This window comes from Taudactylus pleione, unplaced genomic scaffold (assembly GCF_031769625.1).
Source record: "Taudactylus pleione unplaced genomic scaffold, aTauple2 ptg000918l, whole genome shotgun sequence".
NCBI lineage: Eukaryota > Metazoa > Chordata > Amphibia > Anura > Myobatrachidae > Taudactylus > Taudactylus pleione.
This window is the reverse complement of record NW_028285319.1, coordinates 2555965-2580743: the sequence shown is the minus strand read 5'-3', so window position 1 is coordinate 2580743 and position 24779 is coordinate 2555965. Positions and strand designations below refer to the sequence as shown.

The 24779-nt window shown below is 40.2% G+C and overlaps 1 protein-coding gene across 1 annotated transcript in view; it reads left to right on the top strand.

Moving 5' to 3' along the window:
• The window catches only part of PCDH15 (protocadherin related 15), a 1543840-nt gene that overhangs the window by 1275666 nt on the left and 243395 nt on the right, over positions 1-24779 (top strand). Inside the window, exons 22-23 of the mRNA XM_088459638.1 lie at positions 2980-3120; positions 13854-13966. Of these exons, the coding sequence (XP_088315764.1) occupies positions 2980-3120; positions 13854-13966 (254 nt within the window). The remainder of the gene's footprint in view (positions 1-2979; positions 3121-13853; positions 13967-24779) is intronic.

The window sequence follows — 24779 nt, the reverse complement described above, 5'->3', positions numbered from 1 at the left end:
TCTTAATAGTGTAGTTCCACTTTTGGAAATGCAACAATTTATTTGAAAATGCAGGAAGGAAACTTTTTTCCTGTCCAGTGCTACTTATGTTGGGGTGTATCCTACATATGTGTATTTAGTTGTACGAAATATTCTAATGAACTTGTGAGGGGTGGATGTAATCGACATGTAGTCTGTTTGCACCATGTGTGTGTGTTTTATCTAGTGAACTGTTAAATTATATTTGCGTTCTTAAAAAAAAATAGGCCAGTATCTAATCTTACAGGTTGGATTGGGTTGTATCAACATGATGTGCCTAATGTCAAGGCAACAAATCTGAATTAAATAAAAAAAAACATTATATCTATTGTACAGCTAAAGGAGGATAAACGGTAGTCTGGCTGTCAGTGTGTAAAAAGCTTCCATTTGCATATCCTACTTTACTGTGACATATTCCATTATAAGAGTAGCACTGTTTATTTTGCTTTCAGAATATTAAGTGTCATTTTGACTTGACCAACACATCCTGCCTATATTTGCGTACTACTGATTGCAGATCCATCTTACTGATAATTTTTTGCAAGAAGTGACAAATGTCAATTAGACCTCTCTCACAGCAAGAAATTAACAGCAGATTGATACTTAGACATCTATGATTAGGTTGGATTTCTACAGAGACCATGCTTTTGGAATACCAATGTTTTACAAATGTTGGCAGACATGTAACCAACTATATTATTCAATCCACACATTCCCAAAGTTGTGAAAAAAATATGAAACTGTTCATTTGTAATTTGAAAATGAAGGTTTTATGATTATTAGACTTTTTTAAAATATGCTGTATTTATCTTTGATCCGATAGAGCACTTGGTTAAGAGATGGAGCGCTTGGTCAGAGCCTTCTAAATTAGTGATGGTGCTTATTTACATACTGGAAAAAAATACATGAGCATAACTCATTCTGTGTTGCACATTTGCATGTATTTAAGTGCTAGAGACAAAGATTGGTACATGTCCAATGCTTGCTTCTTGATGCATTGCACTGATAATACATTTTGCAGGCTTTATTGACCACAATATTAAGGTGTAATAGTGCAAACTAAAAGCCATTAAAATAACAGTATATAGGGGCTGTGGGGTCTGTTTACTAAGCTGTGGTAGAAGATAAAATGAACGGTGATAAGGTACCAGCCAATCAGCTCCTAACTGCCATTTTTCAAACAAAGCCTGTGACATGGTAGTTAGGAGCTGATTGGCTGGTACCTTATCACCGTTCACCTTATCTCCTAACACAGCTTAGTAACTCGACCACTGTAGTTCTTTAATGTGTCATACAGTATTTGTAAAGTTGAATATTTTACTTACATTATGTTGTGTGCATATAAATGTAATTTCCCATGCTAAAATTGGTTTAATGCACAAAGCTCGACCTGTTAAGAGTAATGGCTGACACCTACTGTAATTGGCTTTAGTTTGAAGCAGTTAATAATCTGAGAACACCTTTCAAAATATGTGGTCACCAGTGCTTGGATATCTTGGTCTGCTTACCAAAATCTTGGTTTTGCATGCACTAAATACATACTGCAGGTAGGCCACATTCACCAAAGCAAATTCAGGTTTCCTTGAAGTCACATCATCTTAGCTTCCTAAACCATATGTGTACTTGTGAGAACAGACAAATAATAAAAAGAAGAGTCGTTCTATGTCAAGGGGACCAATTTTAGAGATCGTCCTCACCCAGGCTTGCCTACCCTCCCGATTTTCGGGTGCTGCTCCTGGCCCCCCGGAAAGGTAGGCAAGCCTCCCGGCATCCCCCAGCCCTCCCGACCTTCCCCCAGAATAAACCTGAAACCCCTGCAGCAGGGAGGCCGGTGACGCGGTTCTCGCTGAATCGTGTCATTGTGGCCCCGGCCTCTGCTTCACAATGCTGAAAATAACAGCATTGTGAAGAGGGGGTGGGACTGCGATGATGCAATCGTGCGGCTACGCCCCCAATGTGAAGTTATTGACCGGCCACGCCCCCGCTGTTAGCCGACAATCAGCTCCCTCCCGGAAGGAGGGAGCTGATTGTCGGCAAGTATGTCCTCACCTGCTGATTGTGCACTGTGGAGTCAGTGACAGTTACACCCACCCCCACTTTGAGGGCCACAGTTTTGCTATTATTGCATATTGTGAACTACATTCTTCCCAAAGTTAGACTGACATATATGCCAAGCTTCTTGTAAAATGTTATCAAAATTGGAGATGCGATAAACTGAGGAAGGGGAGTGGGGAAACCCTGAGCACTAGTACCGACCAACACTGTTTTATTAGCTATCACAAAGATGGTAGATAAACCCACATACAAAAAATAGTTAGGTCAAATAGGATATGACAGAATTACTCTGTGGGGGTGCACCCAGGAGAGTAAAAAATGAGTATAGTACTAACAGGGAAAATAAGTACTCTTTTATTGGGGTGCTCAACCTACCAATTTAAAATTATACTAATTCTAGCCTGGTTTATAGGTAAGTATAATCATAATAATTAGTGTGCTTTATTATTTTTAATTGTATTTTTCTTACCAAAATCATTACAGTATTAAATTGCCCTGTTGAAAGTATAGAATGACTCCTGTCTACTAGTACCACCTGTGCATCCATAAAACAGTACTTCAGTACTTTTGTGACTATAAAATGGCTCTAGGGCCAACTACTAGCCATGGAACATCCCAGTGAATTCATCCTGCAAGAGAATGGATGTTAACAATAAGCTAAAGGATCAACTTAATATAATTACTGATGTTTTGTGGGTATATTTTATGTTAGGCTGTATAATGGTTTAAGATTTTTTCTGCCGTTGATTTCAAGATAATATTTTTTTAGTTTTAAATGCATCTTTTTATCTACATAACTATTAAACATGTTTATGAAAATTCAATTAATGCCAAAATATGCTAATTATTAGCTAGCTGTGATCTCTTTATATGTCCTAATACCTTGTGTTTATCTGTCTTGCATAGGGCACTCCTGCGAGTCATGTCAGGTACAGAGTAGACGTGGTCCGGTTTCCATACAGCGCTAGTATATTTGACGTGGAAGAGAACACTGGTCGTGTTGTAACCAGAGTGAATCTCAATGAAGACCCCAGCACAATCTTCACAGTAAGAATACTAGAATACCAAGTTTTCAACCACATTTTCAAACTATTTACTTTATTAATTTGCTGTTCTAAACTTATTGTCCAAATGTTAGGGATATAAAAAGTCCAGTCCTTTCATTGATGTATAACATGCAGGATATTTAGGATTGAAAGAACAGCCCAGCTTACAAAGGACATTATTTATTACTTTCACTTACCATCCCCTTAAATATGCTTGTAATTCTACATGCACCTCCTGAATCATGAGAAGCAGAAATACTTGCTGACTGTTTTTGCAGTCAGGATAAAGTCCTGACTCAGTGAGGCAGTCATCCAATATCGATACTGTGCCACCTGAACCAAGACTGTTGGCAGACTGTCCTGCTCTCTCCCACTGTTCTTTACGATTTTACTACCTGTTGCTCTTGTCTTAAGTTCACATGCTGCTTTTCTGGATACTGTAATTTCCCTAATTTATTGTGACCTCTTGTCATACCATTATTTAGACATCATTTATCTAAACATTATTCATAAAATTGAATAAAGACATGAAACATAACTTTGGTAGAAAAAAGTAATAATTTCCTAATAACAAAACATATGTATGAGTGCAATAAAAAGACGGTCAGTTATCAGTATCGACATTAAGACAATGCAATCGTGTAATAATGTCAACATGCATTGGGGGCAATGTCTGCCCCAGTTGCCTCTATCAATCATGTTATCCAACTCTCCTCCAATGAATGCCACATCATATCCCACTTGGAAGGATGATGTCACTAGCACCCCAGTAAGGTGGTATCAGCAAAGTCCTTAGTGATGGAGAGTGCACCAAATTATTGCACCAAGATGTCCACTGATCAGTTCTTCTTTCCTGCCAAAAGGAACCAATAATCTGATAGTAACAAACAATTCTATCCAGGTCAACCCAAGCAATGAGGGCAGAGTGACTGAGAATTTCCAGGAGGCTTGAGGCCAGATAAATCTAGATTTTAGACTGTAGACTCTCATAGTTCCCCCAAACCCTACCACACAAATCCATTGGCTCCATGGCCTGTCATTCAACTAAAACCAACTAGTCAGAAACATGCCATTTAAAAACTGACATGTAGGCAACATTTGGTGCAAACTCAGGGTTTAAAAGCCTTCAGGCTAATACAGTCACCTATTATCCAAATATTGTGCAATTAGATAAAAGGATAGTGACATGAATATATGGAAAGCCTAGCAATAAGTGAATACACTAAATTCCCTGCCCTCAAAACAGAGAAGAGCTAGATGTAACCGTGCATGAATAGTAAGCCAAATTAAAGCTAGTATCTTAAAGCTCAGGTAGGTCTTATAATATAGTCACATACATGAAATGTAATGAGGACCCTAATTCTGTATCTGTAAGGAGAACATGTTTCAAATGTGAAATGAATTATACATACAAACACTCTGCAGAAGTCTCTTTTTCAACTTGAGATGAAAATCCAAATGATGTAGATATCCAGCAAAACAGCAATTCCAGACAAGGAAATAACTCACAGTAATCAACTGTGCTTCTAGTTAACTCTCAGCAAATCCTGTAGTGCACTATAAATGGGAGATGTAAAACCATTGACTGCGTATAGGTTTCCATATCACAGTTATATTGGATCTAATTCAGAACTGGACTCAAATGCTATTGCATCTACGATTCCGTATGCAGTGGCTGTGTGAAAATATTCAAATATTGCAGTCACCTAGACTCACGTAGAGACGCTCAACCGGCAGCTTCACAAATCCAAGCAATGCTACAAATATGCAGCATTGGTCGCAGATTTTTAGCTTTTTTTTATTAAAAAAAAACTACAGATCTAAAACCAAAACACATGGGGTGGTTTTGCAAAATCAAAACGAAAACACGGAGTTGAATCTGGTCCAAAGCCAAACCCAAAACAGATTGGCAGCGCATATCTCTAGTTATATTACATGACATATACTGTGGTTTCAGAAAAGGCTGATTTACATGTAGTATTTTACAATTGTTTTATTAAATTGTTTGATTTTATGATGTTTAGTTTAAATATTACTCACTATCCATACACATACTATACTGTGCAGTTATATTTAGGTCTTCTTTGGTATTCTACATTTAGGGTAGTGATATTTGATCCCCTTAAATTCTTCAGTATTGTGTAATATTTATATATCTCCCAACCAACAGGGGACTATTTACTCAGCACCCCATTATCTTAATTTTACCTCTCCAATCTGCCCTAACGTTACATCACTAGAACCCACTTTTAATAATTAGACCTTCATCCTTCGAACCTTACTCAACATTAAGTTAATTGCAGTCATACACAATAAACCTCACTCCCACACAGCCCCAATATTACATAATAAATTCATTTTCAATAAATAGACTCTCCCCAAACTCTACCCCATGCCTTTGATCCATCATGGCCGGTTAGATAGAGGAAACTATAGTGCGATCACACATTTGAATAGATAGGCCACATTCCACCTATATTATTTCATGTAACAAATTTATACCAATTGTTTTATTTATTTATTTTTAATATATTTTCATGCATTAGAAAAATATTCTATCCAGGTTTATATCATGCAAGTGTACTTTGACTATTATCACCAAAGTAAATAAAGAGCAAAACTGTTTTCAATTAATACTCAGGGCCATATTTATCAATTATTGGGTTTTAGACCTAATAATTATAATTTCTTATCAACGCTTCTCACGGCCAGATCTACCAAAAATCACATCCAATGGATAGGAACTGTGATTGCTGATGTAATCTCTTTTCTTTCTGTTTCTGGACTCCTTCGCTATACTCCATATGCTTGGTATGCTGACTGCAAATCTGCAAGCAGAGAGTGCTAGGCAGGGGTATTATGGATTGCTTGTGAGTACCTTTTGCATAATGGAGCCCATAATCTACAAATCAGAAATAAAGATATATATGTTGCAGTCCCCCCATGTTACAGATATTTAACTTTGCGGGGATCCACCAAAAATGGCTGTTTTGTGGGGATTTCTGGCAAAATAACATTGGTAAAGATGCCCCTTTTTATCACTTTTCTGGAGAACATCAAGTTGCAGGGTAGAAGAGCGGAAACTGAGGACAGTTATGTGGAAAAGCATTTTAAGCAGGGCTATTTTGGTTTCAATACATTTTTGGGTGAAGCTTTGAAAAAGAGAAATAAGGTAAATACAGTTAGTAATCTTTAAATATTTTTTAGTGGCCACCATATAGTAGGCCATTCACAAATTTAACATTATGAACAGGCTAGCAGTCACAGGGTCTACAGCCAGTGTAGACCCACTAGGAAGTGAAAATGGAAGGGGCAGTTTAACATAGATGGAGTGCAGTTACAGTAGCGTGTGCTTGCTTAACTGCAAACAGATGCAGACCTGCAAAGATGCATATGTCTGGTAAAGTTATATCAGGTGAGAGGTCTGATTCAAATATATACTGATGATGATGTGGAGGATAATCTCTAGTAACAAGTTAGCCGTATGCTATTATCACTTCTCAGTGCCTTATAGCTGATTACAAATTCACATTTTTTTTAATTGCTTGTGCATATATTACTTGATTTTGTGAATGTATTTAGCAAATATTATTTGTTATGTACACAGTAGCTCATGCTATCTTGGCTGTCTTCTAGAGTTTTTTATTCAAACATAATAATTAATTTGTTTTGCTCTACAAGCTAAATAAAAAAAAAATAAAAAAAAATTTGATTCAAGTATACCTGATGTATTCCTGTTTTGAACCTGCAACATATGCTACTAGTGAAGATTGTAGAATAAATCTAGCTTTGTATTAGAGGAAAACATTAAAAATAACAACTGAAATTATGTGATTTTTTTCTGTATTTAAATAAAAAGCATTACAGTTTGTCACAAAGAAAAAAAATATAAAAAATGTAAATCTTGCAGTTTGATATCATATTTTTTAGATAGTATTGCATATACAGACATATGTAATGTATTTAATAAATAACCACTCTGCATCCTATAGAAAAAAGGAAACCATTTGTTTTTTTTCTGTTCTGGTGACATCTCATCTCTTTACTCCAGTGAAGGTTATAACCCATTTTTCTGCAATACATTAAGTTGATTTGATGGGAAAATAAGTATGTTGTCACATTTGTTTGTGATGGACAAAACTCAATTTTATTTAAAAAAAAATCTAGTTAATTTATAAGCTCTTAAAACATTTGCCAAAACAATTCCATATTCTTATTTATAAAGCAAAATAAATTGGACTAGATATTTTTCATATATTAAATGTTTAGATAAAATATTTGTGTATACAATACATATTTACTATAGTCAACAAAATAATTTAATATTTATTTTCCTGTGTCATCCATTACTATTGCTAAAGTATGTAGAAAGCATACAACTTTTCAATAAACTAATTTTTAAAAAACTTCTCATTTACTAGCCAAATTTTTCACACACAATCCTTTTTTTATTTTTAATATGCTAAAATTAACATTTATATTTTTAAAATAAGTTTAAAATGAGGAGGCTGCCATAAACATACTGTGATGTGACATCATGGAGCTTTAAATATAGGGATATGTTCATTATTATTTTGTGCTAAATAACAATCTGTTTCTCTACCTATTGCAGAGATACAGCTGTTAGTAGAGCTGCAATTTACCAATCTGGGGCTCTCCAGGAGCCAGTCCTATTTTCTGTGAAAATACATTAATTTGTGTATTCATTTTGAAAAGTTTAGCACAAGGAGTGTGATGAAAAAAACAGTGGATTTTCTGTGGTATCCTTTCTGTTAAATAGGAGGAAGCTGTGATAACCTCTTTCTCCAGAAAAAAAAAGCTGGAGATCCTTCTGAGATCCACACTATTATGATCAAGTCGTAATATTGTCCTGCAACCAGGGGCATATCTATAATGGGTGCAGGGTGTTCATTGCACAAGGGCCCCTGGGTCCAGGGGGGCCCACACCACACACCCTGCACCCATTTATTCAATACTTACCTCTCTGGAGGCCCACATCGGCGGTAGCAGTGCTGTAGAAATCTCCAAGTAAACAGCCACCGCCGGCATTTTCCTGGCATTTTCCGCAGATGCAGTTGGGAAATCGCCTGTGCAAGCACAACCTTGCGGTTCTCACCATTGAAGTCAATTTTGGGAACCGTTCAGTGGCTGGGAGAGGTGCAGGCTCACCTCTCTTAGCCAATGAATGCTCAGCCCCAGCATTTCTAAAAGTAATGCCATGTCTGAGCCCATCATTCGGGAAGTACCGTCCTTAGATGATGGTATAGTTTGTGGTTTGGGCTCCTCTTTTTTCTGTTTTAAGGAGATGGTGGAGAAGAGGACCAGTCCAGGTATTGTAGATGAGTATGGGTTAGTGTGTATGTGTGAAATAAACTTATGCTGTCATGTTGTGTGTGTGTGTCTTGTCTTTATTTTAACATTTCTTTATATGTGAACTAGAGGTATCAGTGGGCCCTTAATGCCTCACATGCTGGTACTTGTGGTTCTCAAAGTACCAGCATGCAGGGGAGGCTTGCTGAGACCTGTACTTCTACTGTTAAATCAATGTTATCACTTGTATTTTTACTCACACTTAACACTATCAACCCGGCACCCACTGCCCAGGGTGTCTGGGATAGCCTCAGGCTATCAGTCCAGGCCTGGGGTGCCCGGGGGAGGCATACCCCTTTATTGGGGGATCCCCACCTTCCCAGGGATCTATGGCCTGGGCTGACTAGCGGTCAGGTGTAATGCTTTGGCCAGGTGCCCCAGAGAAAGGGTTCCCCTGGCTGCAGCATTACACTCCCACTAGAAAGAGTCCAGTGCTAGCTATGATAAATACAGGGGTTACCTGCTCATTTTGTCTGCTGTATTTCCAAAACCAGGACTGGCTTTCTTAGTCAGGTGCTGGTTGTGGTAAATACAGGAGACCCCCTAAGTCTTTTGTCCCCTGTATTTACACAACCAGGACTGGCTCTGAAAAGTCATGGGCTGGTTGTGCTTTTAGGGGGGGACCCCACTCATTTTTTTTTTAATTAGCACTGTACAAGAATTTTACACACATATGCAGGCATGGATCTCACTAATCTATGCATGCATTTGTGCCAATCAGACCTGCTCATACTAAAATTTAAAGCATGAAGCATGTCTATGCATTTGGGGATTTTAAGTTCAATTCTGAGTGGGATTTGGTGTTCGATTTGTACATGTCCCTGCAAAATCGAACATCAAATCACTGTTCAAAATCTAACCAAATCAAATTCGATTTAGAAAAGGCTTCTAAAATCTAATTTTAGTAATTCTGGGATCTGATAAGGGATTTGTACATTTGATTTGAGGTGAGCTAAATCAAACATCAAATTAAATGTAAAATCAAACTTTGATAAATATACCCCCTTATGGGTATCTCATCAGCAATATTAGAATTAGTTTGAGGAGAAGAGTTCTAGTTTAACTTCATTCATACAACTTGGAAATGGCACCTGATTATTTTATTTTTGTTTGTTTCTTTTCCATCCATTTTTAACTACAATAATTCTCTTTTTGTAAACTATTTTTAAGTTTGAAAACATCCATTAATCATATTGTTTCCTAACCCTACTGATTATAGGTACAGAAAATGTAAGTCAACAGCCCAACTGTTGTCTATGTTTATTTAAATAGTTTTCACTTTTTAACAGAGGGTTCTAAAACAAATTACTTTATAAGACTGTAGATATTTGAAATGCAACATAATGACAGAGATTATGTGAACCCATCGGAAATACTCTTATCATAACATATGAAACTGATCCACCTCTGCTGATTATCTTTAATGATTTCTCACTCATTTCTTGCATAATATAAATTAAAGAAAAAAATTCAACAAAATAATTGACAAATTACATCCCAGGGCAAATCTGATGGAGATGATTAATTGTGAGCCAATGTTAATGCTTTTTGTAGCATAACAAAGATGTACTTACCAAAAGGCAGATATTTATATGAGGTTAAATAAAAGGTGAACACTGATTGGATCTGTGCTCTAGCAAACATGTAGTAGTTGAGAAGGTCCTCAATAAATCTGTTGTGTTTTATCTCTGTTACTATGTATAACAGGCCCATACTGTTTATATTTAACACTTTCAATTAACTTGTGTTTGAGAAAACCTCAGAAATTACATAATGAAAAACAAATTCATTACTCTATTACCAATTAAGTTGTGTTCAGTAAAATGTAAAATAGTTGCGCTACTGTCATACATTGCTTCCCAATGTACAGTCTTAACTTTGCGCTAACAGAGATCAGACAATCACCAAATTTAAGATCTATAAATCAAAATTATCCAAATCATGTTACATTGATTTGCGGTAATGATAAATTAGTGATCTTTTTATGAAGCAGAGATTTGCCTTATGTCCACTTCTCTCAATTTAAGAAGAGGTTGACCCATAGAAATTTGACATTTTCCACCGTTAAACTGTTTTGGGCCCCTTACTTCATTCACCATTGACATCTATAGGGATGGCTGCCTTAGTTAATTTAACCTCAGGATGGCATAGCTATAATGGCCAATGGGGACAAGAGAAGGTGGAGAGAAGTTTTATTGGATCCCCTCCATGGTCAAATAACAATGTGTGGACTTTAGAATCACACTTGCATATCACTGTAACTCTTTGTCATCTGCTGATGGGAGGGAGAATTCCTTTCTCTTAGGAGTTGGATCTTCACCCCAGAATGTCAAATTGCAGTGGTACATTATTATATATTGCTGCTATATGTAGTGCTTCATAATGATCGCTACAGCAACCACTGAACCACTGATAGTAAATAGAACCCTTAGTGCTTAATACTTTTTTTTTTTTTTACAATTTACACTTTTGTATGTAGACTTTGTTGTAGAACATAAAAATAGGAAATCTATCAAAATAAGACTCTGCTGCATTTCCACACAATCTGTCTCAAGCATTTTGTAATTTTTTGGTTTGATGAGCAAAACCTTAGATGCAACCGCATATGTGATTGGTTGCTGTCAGTGCTATGAAAACTGTAGCGGAGTTTAAAAGTTCTAAATACCCACTTAGGTGCATACACCAAAGCTACTACTTAGAGATGAGTGAAATGTAGAATATGGCAGCAACGTTTTGTACAATTTTTCAGTAAAATTTGACCTTAAGTGTTGCCTACCCCAACCACACCGCATACTCGTATAACTACAACCTTCAATGAGTGAAAATTATGATTATTTGATCCCTCATCACCACAGTTTACCAATATAATGTGACTTGAGATGCTTCACGACACTGGCCTGGCACACTTAAGGTGCCCATCCACTAGGCGATATATGTGAGCGATTGAACGATAGCGATATCGTTCAATCGTTCATAAATCATTTGCAAATCACTTGTAAAACTGTCTTAAACAACCAGCGATGCGCATGCCCACTGGTCGTTTAGTCATCTATCATCAGGCAAACATGCTGGACAATTTGATGATATCGTCAGATTCAGCATGTTTGCAGATGATTGATGAGTCTGCACTGAACGACTGCTTGTTCAGTGTAGGCTCATCACAGACTGAGAAACGACTACACGATTACAATGTCATAATCATGCAGTCGTTTTCATGTCTAGTAGTGGATGGGCTTAAGGGTTCACATTCTGATTTCCAGCCAATCTCTGCAGATATGCCCTTTCGTGAGCCAGCCCTGATTAAGGCTTGCAGTTTCTCTGGTTAAAAAATAAATCACACATATTAAATAAAAAATATTTAAACATGAGATAATGCTTTGTTTTCATCTTTCATCTTTTTATCATACTTTGCTTTAATCAGTCATTGCGAATTACTCTTACTGTACAGTAGGCGATAGTAGTAAGATTTGTCACAATATTTGTTCTATCAATAGAAGGGTTATCACCAGGTCTAAGGGGTATATTTACTAATGTTTGATTTTTGTGTGATTTCACATTCAAATTTGCATTCAGTTTTCATTCGATTTTGCCTTTGGATATTTACTAAAGGCAAAACTGAATGTCACATCGAACATGAAATCGAATCCAACTCAAATCCCACTCAAAACCGAACATAGGTAAAACATCAGTACTTTTACATAGACCAACATACAAATCCAACATTTAATATTCGATTTGAAAAGGAACACCAAATCAAACTCTAAATTGAACTTCAAATCCCCAAAATAATAGACCTGCTTCATGCTGGCGATATTAGCATCAGTGAGATCCGTACATGCTTCTGTGTGTAAAAAGTTTGTAAAGTGTTAAAATTAAAAAAAAAAATACATGGGGTCCCCCCTAAAAGCCCCGGCTAGTGTGTGCCGGGTTGATTTTGCGTAAAAAAAAAAAATGCCCTGGGCTAACAGCCCAGAACTGTGGTGCCCTGGAGAGGGGGAACCCTTTTATTGGGGGTTCCCTACCTCCCCAGGGATCCCCAGCCTGGGCTGACTAGTGGTTAGGTATAATGTTTTGGCTGGGGGACCTGGTGAAAGGGTACCATGGCTGTGGCATTACACCCCCACTAGAAAGAGTCTGGTGCTGGTTTTGGAAAATACAGGGGACCACTACATCTATTGTCCCCCCGTATTTTCACAACCAGTACCAGCTCAGAAAAGCCTGGTGCTGGTTGTGCTTTTAGAAGGGGGCATATCATTGTTGTACAAATTTTTAACACTTTACAAAGTTTTTGCACACAGAAGCATGCTTGTGTCTCACTGATCTCATGCATCTATGTAATTCATACCTGTTCATGCTAAAAATTCCAGCATGAAGCAGGTCTATTATTTTGGGGATTTAAAGTTCAATTTTGTGTTCGATTTGGACATGGGCATGCAAAGTCGAAAAATAAATCACTATTCAAAATCGAACCAAATTGAATTTGATTTAGAAAAAGGCTACCAAAATCGAATTTGAGTAAATTTGGGATCTTGACAGGGATTTCTGTATTCAAATTGATTCTATTTCAGGTGAGCTAAATCAAACATAAAATCCCCTAAATCTTTATTACAATGGGCAAAACCTAAGGAAGCCATATTGTGAAAAGACCTAGTACACCAATAAAGTGGGCCTTTCATTTTGACCACAATGTCTTTGATCAGAGCTGTCCAGATATAAAACCAATGTGCTTAAGACTGATTCAAGAGCTGCAATCCTTTCATATTCTAAAGCTGGCCACACATCTAAAGATTATCTGTCCAACCAGCCAACTAGTTGATTGGTTGGAATGAAAATCTGGTAAGGTATGACAATCAGCAATTTGCTCCCAAATGCCAGAAAATGGACCAAAACTGTTGTTTGAACAAATGGTTTAGATCAAACATTTAACAAACTTGTATGCACGACCATTTTCATCTGTTTTCTGGCATTTAGGAGCAAATTGCTGATCATCATTTACTCCCATACCTTAACAGGGTTTTCATTCCAACCAATCAACAAGTTGGATGGTTGGATGAAAGTTGGTCTAGTGTGTTGACAGCTTAATACTTTCACATTTCCAAATTTGGTGTTTCTTGATTTCTGTAAATGTTCCCAAATTAGAAAATAATAGCACTTTAGTGCACTGAGGCTATTTACTTCTGTTTAACAGTATAATCTATACGTATGCAGAATCACAAAATACTTACCTAATATATAGGACAATCAGATATATTTTTTGGCGTAATAACTTTATTACATCATATTGCTAGAACAGCCATATTTATTGTTCTAATACAGATTGCCATTTTACAGTGATATCAATAATCTCCTGTGTTTTCCCTGTAGCTGGTTGTGATTGCTTATGATGACGGGGACCCTGTGAAATCTAATAGCACAATGGTTATAATAACAGTTCTGCAGCCATCTGTAATCCCACGGTTCACTCAAGAAGAATACAGGTGAGATGAATTTATTTTTTTAGGTCTTCAACTACACACAAAAGTAAAGCCTGGAACCACAATACTTGGATAAAATAATAATCATTAATACAAATGTTTTGCATTTGTACAGTATGTATTCCTTATTACTACAAATAACCCATGAACTTCCAAATGACCTGATTTCCGGAGTGTGAACCTTGTACTCAAAACCTCCTACATTCCTTAAATTATAACCACTTAAACTGCATAAACACACAACAATTTTTTGAACAATTATCAATAACGATATTGTTTATCGTTAAATCGTTGAAAAAATTGTTCACTTTCGGAGTTAAAACGATGAACGATTATCGTTCACGTGCGTTCACGTTTGTAGTTTGTAGTTCAGTTAGACTGAGCAACTCAACGATTTTCAGTAAGGGAATATGCAAAAATCGTTTGTAGTTCAAAAAAATCATTCATTACATTTAGTAAATTAATGATTTTAGTAAACAATTTTCATTCAGTTTTCCCTTGAAAAAATGAACGAAAATCGTTTACTAAAATCGTCCATTTACTAAATCATTGTGTGTGTATGCACCATTAATATTAGACATGTAAAATTGCCTTAATTAGTCAGACACAAAGATTTGCCATAAAAATAAAGCCAATATATTTTGACAAAAATCTGGAAAATATATGGGGAGGGGATGAGAAGGCAAATTGGCAACCACTGAGAATGGCACTAAACTGCAAAACATCCAAACACATAACATTTATTGGTGAACCACTTTCCCTTAGAAGTGTGATGTACTGACTGGTTTGTACAGTGCTGCACCACTAGCACCAGGTTGAGGTGTGTTCGGATTGCTTCGGTGGCCGATTTCCCCGTGTTAAGATAGGACACACCGTGACAGAGAGGCAAGCCTGAATTCCCCTTTTGCAGACACAATGACAGTCAGGAGGGAAGGTGCAACGCAATTTTATTATTTGTTAATAATTAACAACAAATGATAGGAGATATTTACCATATACAGATGGAGGGAAATTAATTACACTATTCAATGACAATATATTTATTTATTATCTCCCCGTCATCCACCAGTGACCCCAGCTGGCAAGCATGTGAAACCAACAAGAACCACAATTCCTGCAGAACTCTACTTTACCAAAAAACAAATGAGGGACCTAAATATGAAACCTGCTGCTCTAGCTTGAATCAATGGTGTGCTGGCAGTCTATAGCTGTGAAATGCAGTCTGTGTTAATGCTCCCTTTTTGCTGAGAAAAACGTGGGAAAAACACATGCAGCTTAGGCTTATATCAGTAGTGCACCAGCTGTAACAACAAATAGATTATGCAAAATAATTAGCTCCAAGCAGGGTTATGCACATGCAGCTTGGATAGGTTCTTGTAGTGCACCAGCTGTAACAACAAATAGTCCATGCAAAATAATTAGCTCCAAGCAGGATTATGCACATGCAGGTTGGATAGGTTCTTGTAGTGTATCGGCTGTAACAACAAATAGTCTATGCAAAATAATTAGCTCCAAGCAGGATTATGCACATGCAGGCTGGATAGGTTCTTGTAGTGTATCGGCTGTAACAACAAATAGTCCATGCAAAATAATTAGCTCCAAGCAGGATTATGCACATGCAGGTTGGATAGGTTCTTGTAGTGCACCAGCTATAACAACAAATAGTCCATGCAAAATAATTAGCTCCAAGCAGGATTATGCACATGCAGGTTGGATAGGTTCTTGTAGTGTATCGGCTGTAACAACAAATAGTCTATGCAAAATAATTAGCTGCAAGCAGAGTTATGCACCTGCAGGTTGGATAGGTTCTTGTAGTGCACCAGCTGTAACAACAAATAGTCTATGCAAAATAATTAGCTCCATGTTGGATTATGCACATGCAGGTTGGATAGATCCTTGTAGTGCACCAGCTGTAACAACAAATAGTCTATGCAAAATAATTAGCTCCAAGCAGGATTATGCACATGCAGGTTGGATAGATGCTTGTCTTGTAGTGCACCAGCTGTACCAACAAATAGTCTATGCAAAATAATTAGCTTCAAGCAGGGATATGCACATGCAGGTTGGATAGGTTCTTGTAGTGCACCAGTTGTAACAACAAATAGTCTATGCAAAATAATTAGCTGCAAGCAGGGTTATGCACATGCAGGTTGGATAGGTTCTTGTAGTGCACCAGCTGTAACAACAAATAGCCCATGCAAAATAATTAGCTCCAAGCAGGATTATGCACATGCAGGTTGGATAGGTTCTTGTAGTGCATCGGCTGTAATAACAAATAGTCTATGCAAACAATTAGCTCCAAGCAGGGTTATGCACATGCAGGTTGAATAGGTTCTTGTAGTGTACCAGCTGTAACAACAAATAGTCTATGCAAAATAATTAGCTCCAAGCAGGATTATGCACATGCAGGTTGGATAGGTTCTTGTAGTGCACCAGCTGTACCAACAAATAGTCTATGCAAAATAATTAGCTCCAAGCAGGGTTATGCACATGCAGGTTGGATAGGTTCTTGTAGTGCACCAGCTGTAACAACAAATAGTCTATGCAAATAATTAGCTCCAAGCAGGATTATGCACATGCAGGTTGGATAGATGCTTGTCTTGTAGTGCACCAGCTGTACCAACAAATAGTCTATGCAAAATAATTAGCTCCCAGCAGGGTTATGCACATGCAGGTTGGATAGGTTCTTGTAGTGTACCAGCTGTACCAACAAATAGTCCATGCAAAATAGTTAGCTCCAAGCAGGATTATGCACATGCAGGTTGGATAGGTTCTTGTAGTGCACCAGCTGTAACAACAAATAGTCTATGCAAAATAATTAGCTCCAAGCAGGATTATGCACATGCAGGTTGGATAGATGCTTGTAGTGCACCAGTTGTAACAACAAATAGTCTATGCAAAATAATTAGCTCCAAGCAGGATTATGCACATGCAGGTTGGATAGGTTCTTGTAGTGCACCAGCTGTACCAACAAATAGTCTATGCAAAATAATTAGCTCCAAGCAGGGTTATGCACATGCAGGTTGGATAGGTTCTTGTAGTGCACCAGCTGTAACAACAAATAGTCTATGCAAATAATTAGCTCCAAGCAGGATTATGCACATGCAGGTTGGATAGATGCTTGTCTTGTAGTGCACCAGCTGTACCAACAAATAGTCTATGCAAAATAATTAGCTCCCAGCAGGGTTATGCACATGCAGGTTGGATAGGTTCTTGTAGTGTACCAGCTGTACCAACAAATAGTCCATGCAAAATAGTTAGCTCCAAGCAGGATTATGCACATGCAGGTTGGATAGGTTCTTGTAGTGCACCAGCTGTAACAACAAATAGTCTATGCAAAATAATTAGCTCCAAGCTGGATTATGCACATGCAGGTTGGATAGATGCTTGTCTTGTAGTGCACCAGCTGTACCAACAAATAGTCTATGCAAAATAATTAGCTTCAAGCAGGGATATGCACATGCAGGTTGGATAGGTTCTTGTAGTGCACCAGCTGTAACAACAAATAGTCTATGCAAAATAATTAGGTCCAAGCAGGATTGTGCACATGCAGGTTGTATAGGTTCTTGTAGTGCACCAGTTGCAACAACAAATAGTCTATGCAAAATAATTAGCTGCAAGCAGGGTTATGCACCAGCAGGTTGGATGGGTTCTTGTAGTGCACCGGCTATAACAACAATGTAACACAGTCCTTGAGCCTTTAGAAAATAGGGACAACAGTCTTCCTAATTGCATATGCCACAAATTACTATCACCAGAATTGCCAACCGGGGTTACACAGGGCTAAATAAACAAGCAATATACATTACATCAGCATGCATGGTCTATGAAATGGTTACCGGGCCAAATAGTGTATAAGAAACCATTTACATCAATATCCATATGGGTAAATACTCAAACATTTCATGCAAGCAAAATATTAATCAGCATTGACAATAATAACACAGGCAGCAGTGAACAGCTTTACAGAGTATTGTAACAGATAAAGGGCCACGGAGGGCCACTATCAACCCTTTAGCTAACACACGAATCAAACAGTAAACAGAGCCAAATACATATCACATGGCATTACATTTACTTTAAAGCTAGACATAAAATACTTTGTACATCACCCACAGTGGCATCGGACATGAGCTGACACCCATAAGGCATGTCCCCTCCTGGACATGAGCCAGAGGTTCATAGGAAAGAAAATGACCACCAATGCAACTCTTGGGGAAAAGAGGGGGTGACCTATCTTTTACTTCCCCCCTATTTCATCACAACACACACACTTTACCTAATTTAAGATACAATGACCCCTTTCTACACCCAGTTGTGTGGGATTCTAACCCCCGGTCCCAGCTTTTACACAAAACCTAGTCTCCCAGCCTAATCATGGTTATCCACAAGGTAAAGTATAATGCAATAGACCCAGGGGACCCAGATAGGATAGATGTACAGAGGGGCAGGGCCTTAATGGAGGGAAGATAGGAGCTGTGGAGGGACAGAGTATAGGGAGGTTCTGGTATGATCTCACCCCTGGCAGTGGCTGTTCAGCCTCCTACGATGTCCAGGGAAACTCTGGGATGCACAGCACCTCATCAGAGCTCCCAGCTGCAGACCTCCGGCAGGTATTTTACAAGGAGCAACAGGTGCAAAATCCCTTTCCACAAGGGCTCTGTCCAGCAAACAAACAGCAGCAGGAGGGGTCCTGAAGCACTCTTCCTCTGGGGCAGTCTTTTCTTCTGCCTGTGCGGGTGCCAGCAGGTTTTCGTCACTGGCGGGACCTTTTCCTCAGCTGGGGCTTCATCTGCGACGATGGAGCAATGAGACCTCCTTCCCAGGCAGCTCCTCTTCTCTCTCAGCATGTACAGACTTACACATGTGGTGCCTCCTGATAACAGGCACTTAGGAAGGCAGTCCTTTATTCAGACGGGGCTTCTTCCAAAGCGGGGTGCTCTATGCAAATCCCCAAGCAAGCTTCCTCCAGGGACTCACATCCAGCATCAGAGCACCTCTCCTGGCAGATTGGAAAGGTAGCCTTCCAGGCTAATGTGAAGTCTGGTAATTGTAATCCAGGGCAAACATAAAAGTTATAGCATCCTTATTTTTACAGCTCCAAGGACACTCCAATGAAAGTCCTTACATTGACAGCATACCAGGTGCAGTATTTGTAATCCTGGGTAAATGAGAGGGGTTACTGCACCCCTATATTTGTACAGATCCATGGACACTCCACAGAAACACCTCACAGACAATCATTTTTCAGAAATTCCTCCCAGACTGAGCACTGACAGCCCTGAGAAAGGTATTTTATAAGCTCTCCCTCACTCTCCTCCCTGACGGTCCGGCATCTATGAGTGGACAGAGGGGACCCAGCAACAGGCCGCCTACAGGGATCTCTGCCTGGACACTAGGGCTGCCTATCAATAGGGCAGGATTTTCCCTCCAAAAATGGGTTGCTGACCACAGGGCACTTTCTACCTCCTTGTCTGCACATGCTCAGTGGGGTTCAGGGAGAGCAAGGTCAGTCAAAGTTCACTATACCTGCCTATTATATGGAATGGGGCTGCAGTATATCTATGTGTACATACATAAAAAAAATATTGGGGGACCCCTATTTGGGAACAAACTTGGTGGTACTACAGAAGCATCTTATAGTGTATCTGTTCGGTAGAACAGTGTCGCTGTGCCCATCCAGGGCCATCAACATCACCAAACTAAGGGAGGCTGCACCCAACAAACCTTATAGAATTAAAAAATTAACCTCAGCTATTCCACACCACCACAGCAAGGCAAACTTGCAGCCGCAACTGCTGCCACCATACCTTTTATATATCACAAACCTTCATACCAAATCCAATGCCTTAAACAAATCTTCTATGAAAACTGCCAGATGTTTATTCAGATGCTCTAGATCAGTGCAATAAAGGTAATATTCCTTAAAGCAAAGTAAAGGATATGCGGCAACAAAACACTGTCATGAATTGTGGTCATAGCCCATTACCACACCAGGTACTGCCACATTGCGGTATTACACACTTCTCCTGTACCTCAGCAATATCCCCACTCTCCACACATTAAGTCATAAATAAAATGGCCAGCTGCATGGGTACAGCCATCTTGGTTTTCCTTCCTAGTCCTATCCCTGTACTGCACTCAAGCTCACCATATTCTTGCAGTTTATGGGCTTCCACAGCAGCCTATTTAAACTAGTTCCTGAGTACAGCACATTGCCAGAGAAACGCCTTCTTTTTGGGATAGTGCCCGACTTCAGTCATTCCTGTGCTGTTCATGTTACCTTTTGGTGTACTTTGGTGTTCAACTTCTACATCTCCAAGCCTTACCTGTGCTCAGTCTCCGCAAGCATCACTTCACTTGCCAGCCTTACCTGTGCTCAGTTTCCTCAAAAATCAGTTCACCTGCCAGCCTTACCTGTGCTCAGTCTCTGCAAGCATTGGTTCACTTGCCAACCTCACCATTGCTCTACTCAGCAGGCTTCTGCACACCTGCCAACATCCCTGTATTCTGTTCAGCCCTCAGCAGACATTTGCATTCCTCTCTGCACCACCTGGCTTCTATCTACTGTGGCTACCTCCAACAGTGTGACTCCAGCATCTAATACTTATCTGAACATTCAGTCCCTCTGGCTATTCTTCATTGAATATTCCTGTGGCTGTTTTCTCCTGTTCTGAGTATTCATATCAGGGCTTTTCCTGAGATTAATGAGCCTGGTTCCAGGGCTATGGTGAGTTGAGGTTTCCAGGTTTGCTTTGCTGGTTCAGTTGGGAGCCTGGGGTATTGTACCTTTAATCTCTGCCCTGAGTTCCGGGTTCTGATTCCACTTCAAGACTTTTGTGCTGTAGTGTGGGTTCCAGGGCAATCCAGTCTCTGTAGTTGCTCATTCTGAGTTCTCTAATCTTGACACTGGATCTGAGTTTGGAGTGTCTTAATTCCAGGTTTGGTACTTACAGCTCTGAGTCTCTATAGTAATGTTCATCTGAGTTCCCAGTAGTTGGTTACAGTATAGAGTCCCTGTCACCAGGGCTGAGTTCCATATGATTAGTTCTAGGCCCTCGTGGCTGGGAATACAGTTCTGTATCCTGGTGCAGAGTCCAGGCCTGAGTTTCCATCTCATACTACCAAACTAGCCAAGGACACTCTAGCATCTCAGAGTACAAGCATTCCTACCCCATGAGCAGACAACGTATCAATTCTCACAGTTTCATCCACACTTCTTCTTCAGTTGGTCCCCAGGGTCCCAAAGTGAATCTCAAACCATCGATACCTGTGACATTACTCCAAATTTATTCCTAGCTTGGTCCATGCACATTCCACCTTTACGACACCACCAAACTCTCCTGGGTACAATGGCTGACCATACAACTCTACAGAAAGGCCACAGATGCCTGATTCTGGTTCAGTCTTTAGCAATGGATGTCCACAGATCTAATGATGTCCTCTTACCTAAGGTGTTACCACCTAAATTTACTGCTATATCTTTGTGTTACCCAAACCTACACACTGCTTCCCGCAATTTCTCCTACAGTGATATTCAATGCATTTTACGAACACCCATTTATCTAAAATCATACACAGCAGGAAAAATAACATAACCGTAGGCCAAAGGGGATCTTGATGCCCAAAATATGAATGTCCAACCACCAAAATGGACTTCTTGTCAAATGCACCTGAAACAAAAGAAGGACAATAGAATAAAACTACAATAACCAACAACCGCTGAAGAAAAGATAAAATAAAATGTAAAAAAAAGGAGGGGTAACCAGGTGAAAAAAGTATTAAAAAAAACACATATCTTTTTTTTTTTTTTTTATTATTTCTATCTAAATATAATCAGGCACCCATTGTAATAAAGAAGTAAAAATCCCTCAAAGGGTCCTGCTAATAACAGTAATGATTGGCCAAAGCTCCATGGTCACTTAGCACCAAAAACTGCTGCACAGGCCCTTACCGGATGCATGTAACATTTATAACAGCTTGATTTTCACTATCTGCGGATCTCTATCTCATCTGATGTGAAACCCGCCACAACGGCAGACTTGGCAGTGCCAGTATAGAATGAATGGGTGCTAGTTAAAGCCGGAGACAACCACAGCAATTTTGCACATTACTTCAAAACCATGGGAAACTATAAGCTGGTCATTCAGGAGAAATTTGTATGAATCAATAAGGCCTGCGATGATATGGTCCATTGTTTTAGCTACAGTATGCAGCATAGGGCCACCATCAGGGGGGGACTGGAGAGAGAGGGGGCCCAGGTGGCATGTGTGAGAAAGAGCATCGGCGCTGCAGCATTTGAACTATAGAGCAGGCCATAAGCCAATCACAGCGCACGGAACAGCAGCCAATCAGGAGCAGCTGCTTCTGATTGGCTGCTGTTCCGTGAGCTGTGATTGGCTCACTGCGGGCTCCATAGTTTAAATGCCGCAGCAACTATTCTCTTTCTCCCTGCCTGCTGCCAGGGGCATTCCTTGCCACTGCCACCTGGGCCCCTCTTTCTCAGGTATGTTGACCCTGCCTTGTGCCCCCTCTTGAGTCCAGCCATCCCTCCCTGCACTGTGCCCCCAGGCCAGCCAGCCTGCCTTCCCTGACTGGCCCCCCAGTCCAGCCAACCATCCTACCTTCCCTGCACTGTCCTCCACAGTCTAGCCAGCCTTCTCTGCAATGTCCCACCAGTACAGCCAGCCTTCCCTGTGCGCCCCAATCCAGCCAGCCAGCCTACCTTCCCTGCCCAACCCTCCACCCCCCAGTCCAGCCAGCCTGCCTTCCCTTCCCTTCTCCCAGTCCAGTCAGCCTTCTTTCCCTGCCCCCCCCAGTCCAGCCAGCCTTCTAGTCCAGACAGCTTGCCTTCCCTTCCCCTCCCCAGTTCAGCTAGCTTTCCCTGTGCCCCCTCTTCCCTTCGAGTCCAGCCAGTCTTCTCTGCGGCACCCCCATGTTCAGCCAGCCAACCTGCCTGCCTTCTCTGCCCTGACTTTCCTCTACCCTAGTCCAGCTGGCCTTCCCTACCCTTTGCCCTCCCCAGACCAACTAGCCTTCCCTGCCCTTTGCCACCCCTGTCCACTCTTCCCAGCCCATTGCCCCTGCTTGTCCAGCCTTCCCTGCCCTGTGTCCCCATTAATGTCTAGCCTTGTGCCACCTCTCCACCATGTCTAACCATCCCTGGTTTATGCACCAATTGATGCACCACCCCTGAAGTAGCTCCACCCACATTATTCACAGCTTCACCCAAGTCTGCCCTATACCCCGGGGGGCCCTGCCTAATTTGTCAGTACCGGTCCTCACAATTTCTGATGGCAGCCCTGTGCCTGTGCAAGAGTCACCAAGCAGATCTGGTGATTGGAATGTGCCAATAACAGTAACCACCAACCACGTTCCAGCTGATCGGTCTTGAAGTGATGGATATGGAGAAATAAATACCTTTTCTTGCACCAATACATCCCAAAAAAGCAATGGCACATAAGACAAAGCTGTAAAGTCACTAACTTGCAAGGCCCATGAAAAACTGTGGAAATGCAAAGCTAAAAACTTCATAAGGGGAAATGCAAATGGAAACCAGTTCATCAAGCAAAGATGAGAACATCAATGGGCCAACAACCATTGACCTTCGCTAGAACAACTCTTACCCAACCTTTCAAAGTTTTAGAAATCAGAAAGGATTTGGTTTAATGGGCCAACCATAGAGGAGAGAAAGTAATGAAATCCCATACACGGGAGTACATCTTTTAAACAAAGGAATACATTAACTTCTGACCAGACTTACTGGTCGCTGCTCTAGCCTTGTGTAAATTATTCAGTTCATCCCAAATGGATTGATACAATTGAAGTCTACTGGGGATGAGGGCAAGTTGAGCCAGTCCCTTCATGTTGGCCTGATGACCTGCCAAAAATAAAGGGGGCAATTGCATTAGCATGTGGCGCAAGCTTCCTAAATCTAATTCAATTAAAGCATTCTCCATTGATTTCGTGACACCTTGGACATGACATGGTTGGAAGGAAACATTTAAATAAAGGCAGTTAAGGACTGCAGATGCATGGTCAGCAATCTGAAAGACCATGCCAACCAGGGAAATAATGAGACTGGCTATGGGGGGCTGCTCTCCTACGATCCTTGCCTACTCTTAACAGTTACGCTTGGCGTGTCTGGTAATCAGGTCCCTACTTGAGCTCAATGACTTGCTAGTAGAGGTCACAGATATAGTCTCAGAGCCCTGACTTCACAAGGCAATGGGGGTCTCATCTGACATTGAGGGAGAGCCTAGTTCAATATTGTTTCTGGCAGATTGTAGCATATTGAGAAAAGAAGCCATGCCCAGATCTAAGGGTGGAGCAGAAGAGTTGAAAGAACCAGGAGCGCCCTCAGAAAAGTGAAAAGAGACAGTAGCAGGGAAATCAGAAAGCGGAGAGGGGACCAATAGTGAGCCCATACCTACCTCACACAATACTTTCTCATCCATCTAGTTGACTAACTGCAGGGATAGAAGCAGTAGTAGCAACAACAGCAGAGACAACAGTGGGACAAACCAGTGAGCTCACACTAATAGACAGCAGGGTAATGGGTTGACCCAACAGTAGGGGGTTAAGCAAACCCATTAATGCCATTAAAGCGCTGCCATAAGACACAGGATCCTGACCCACAGAAACACACTGGGATGTTCACAGGTGCCATCATGACAACCCCTGAGTCCTTTGCAGCTAAACCCACAAACATGACAGGCCCCTTTTGAGTGCATACCACCATGGGCTCTAAATTATGGGGAGAAGCACTGCTGTGCCCAGCACAACACTTCTTAACCCCTGCCCTCAATAGAAAACT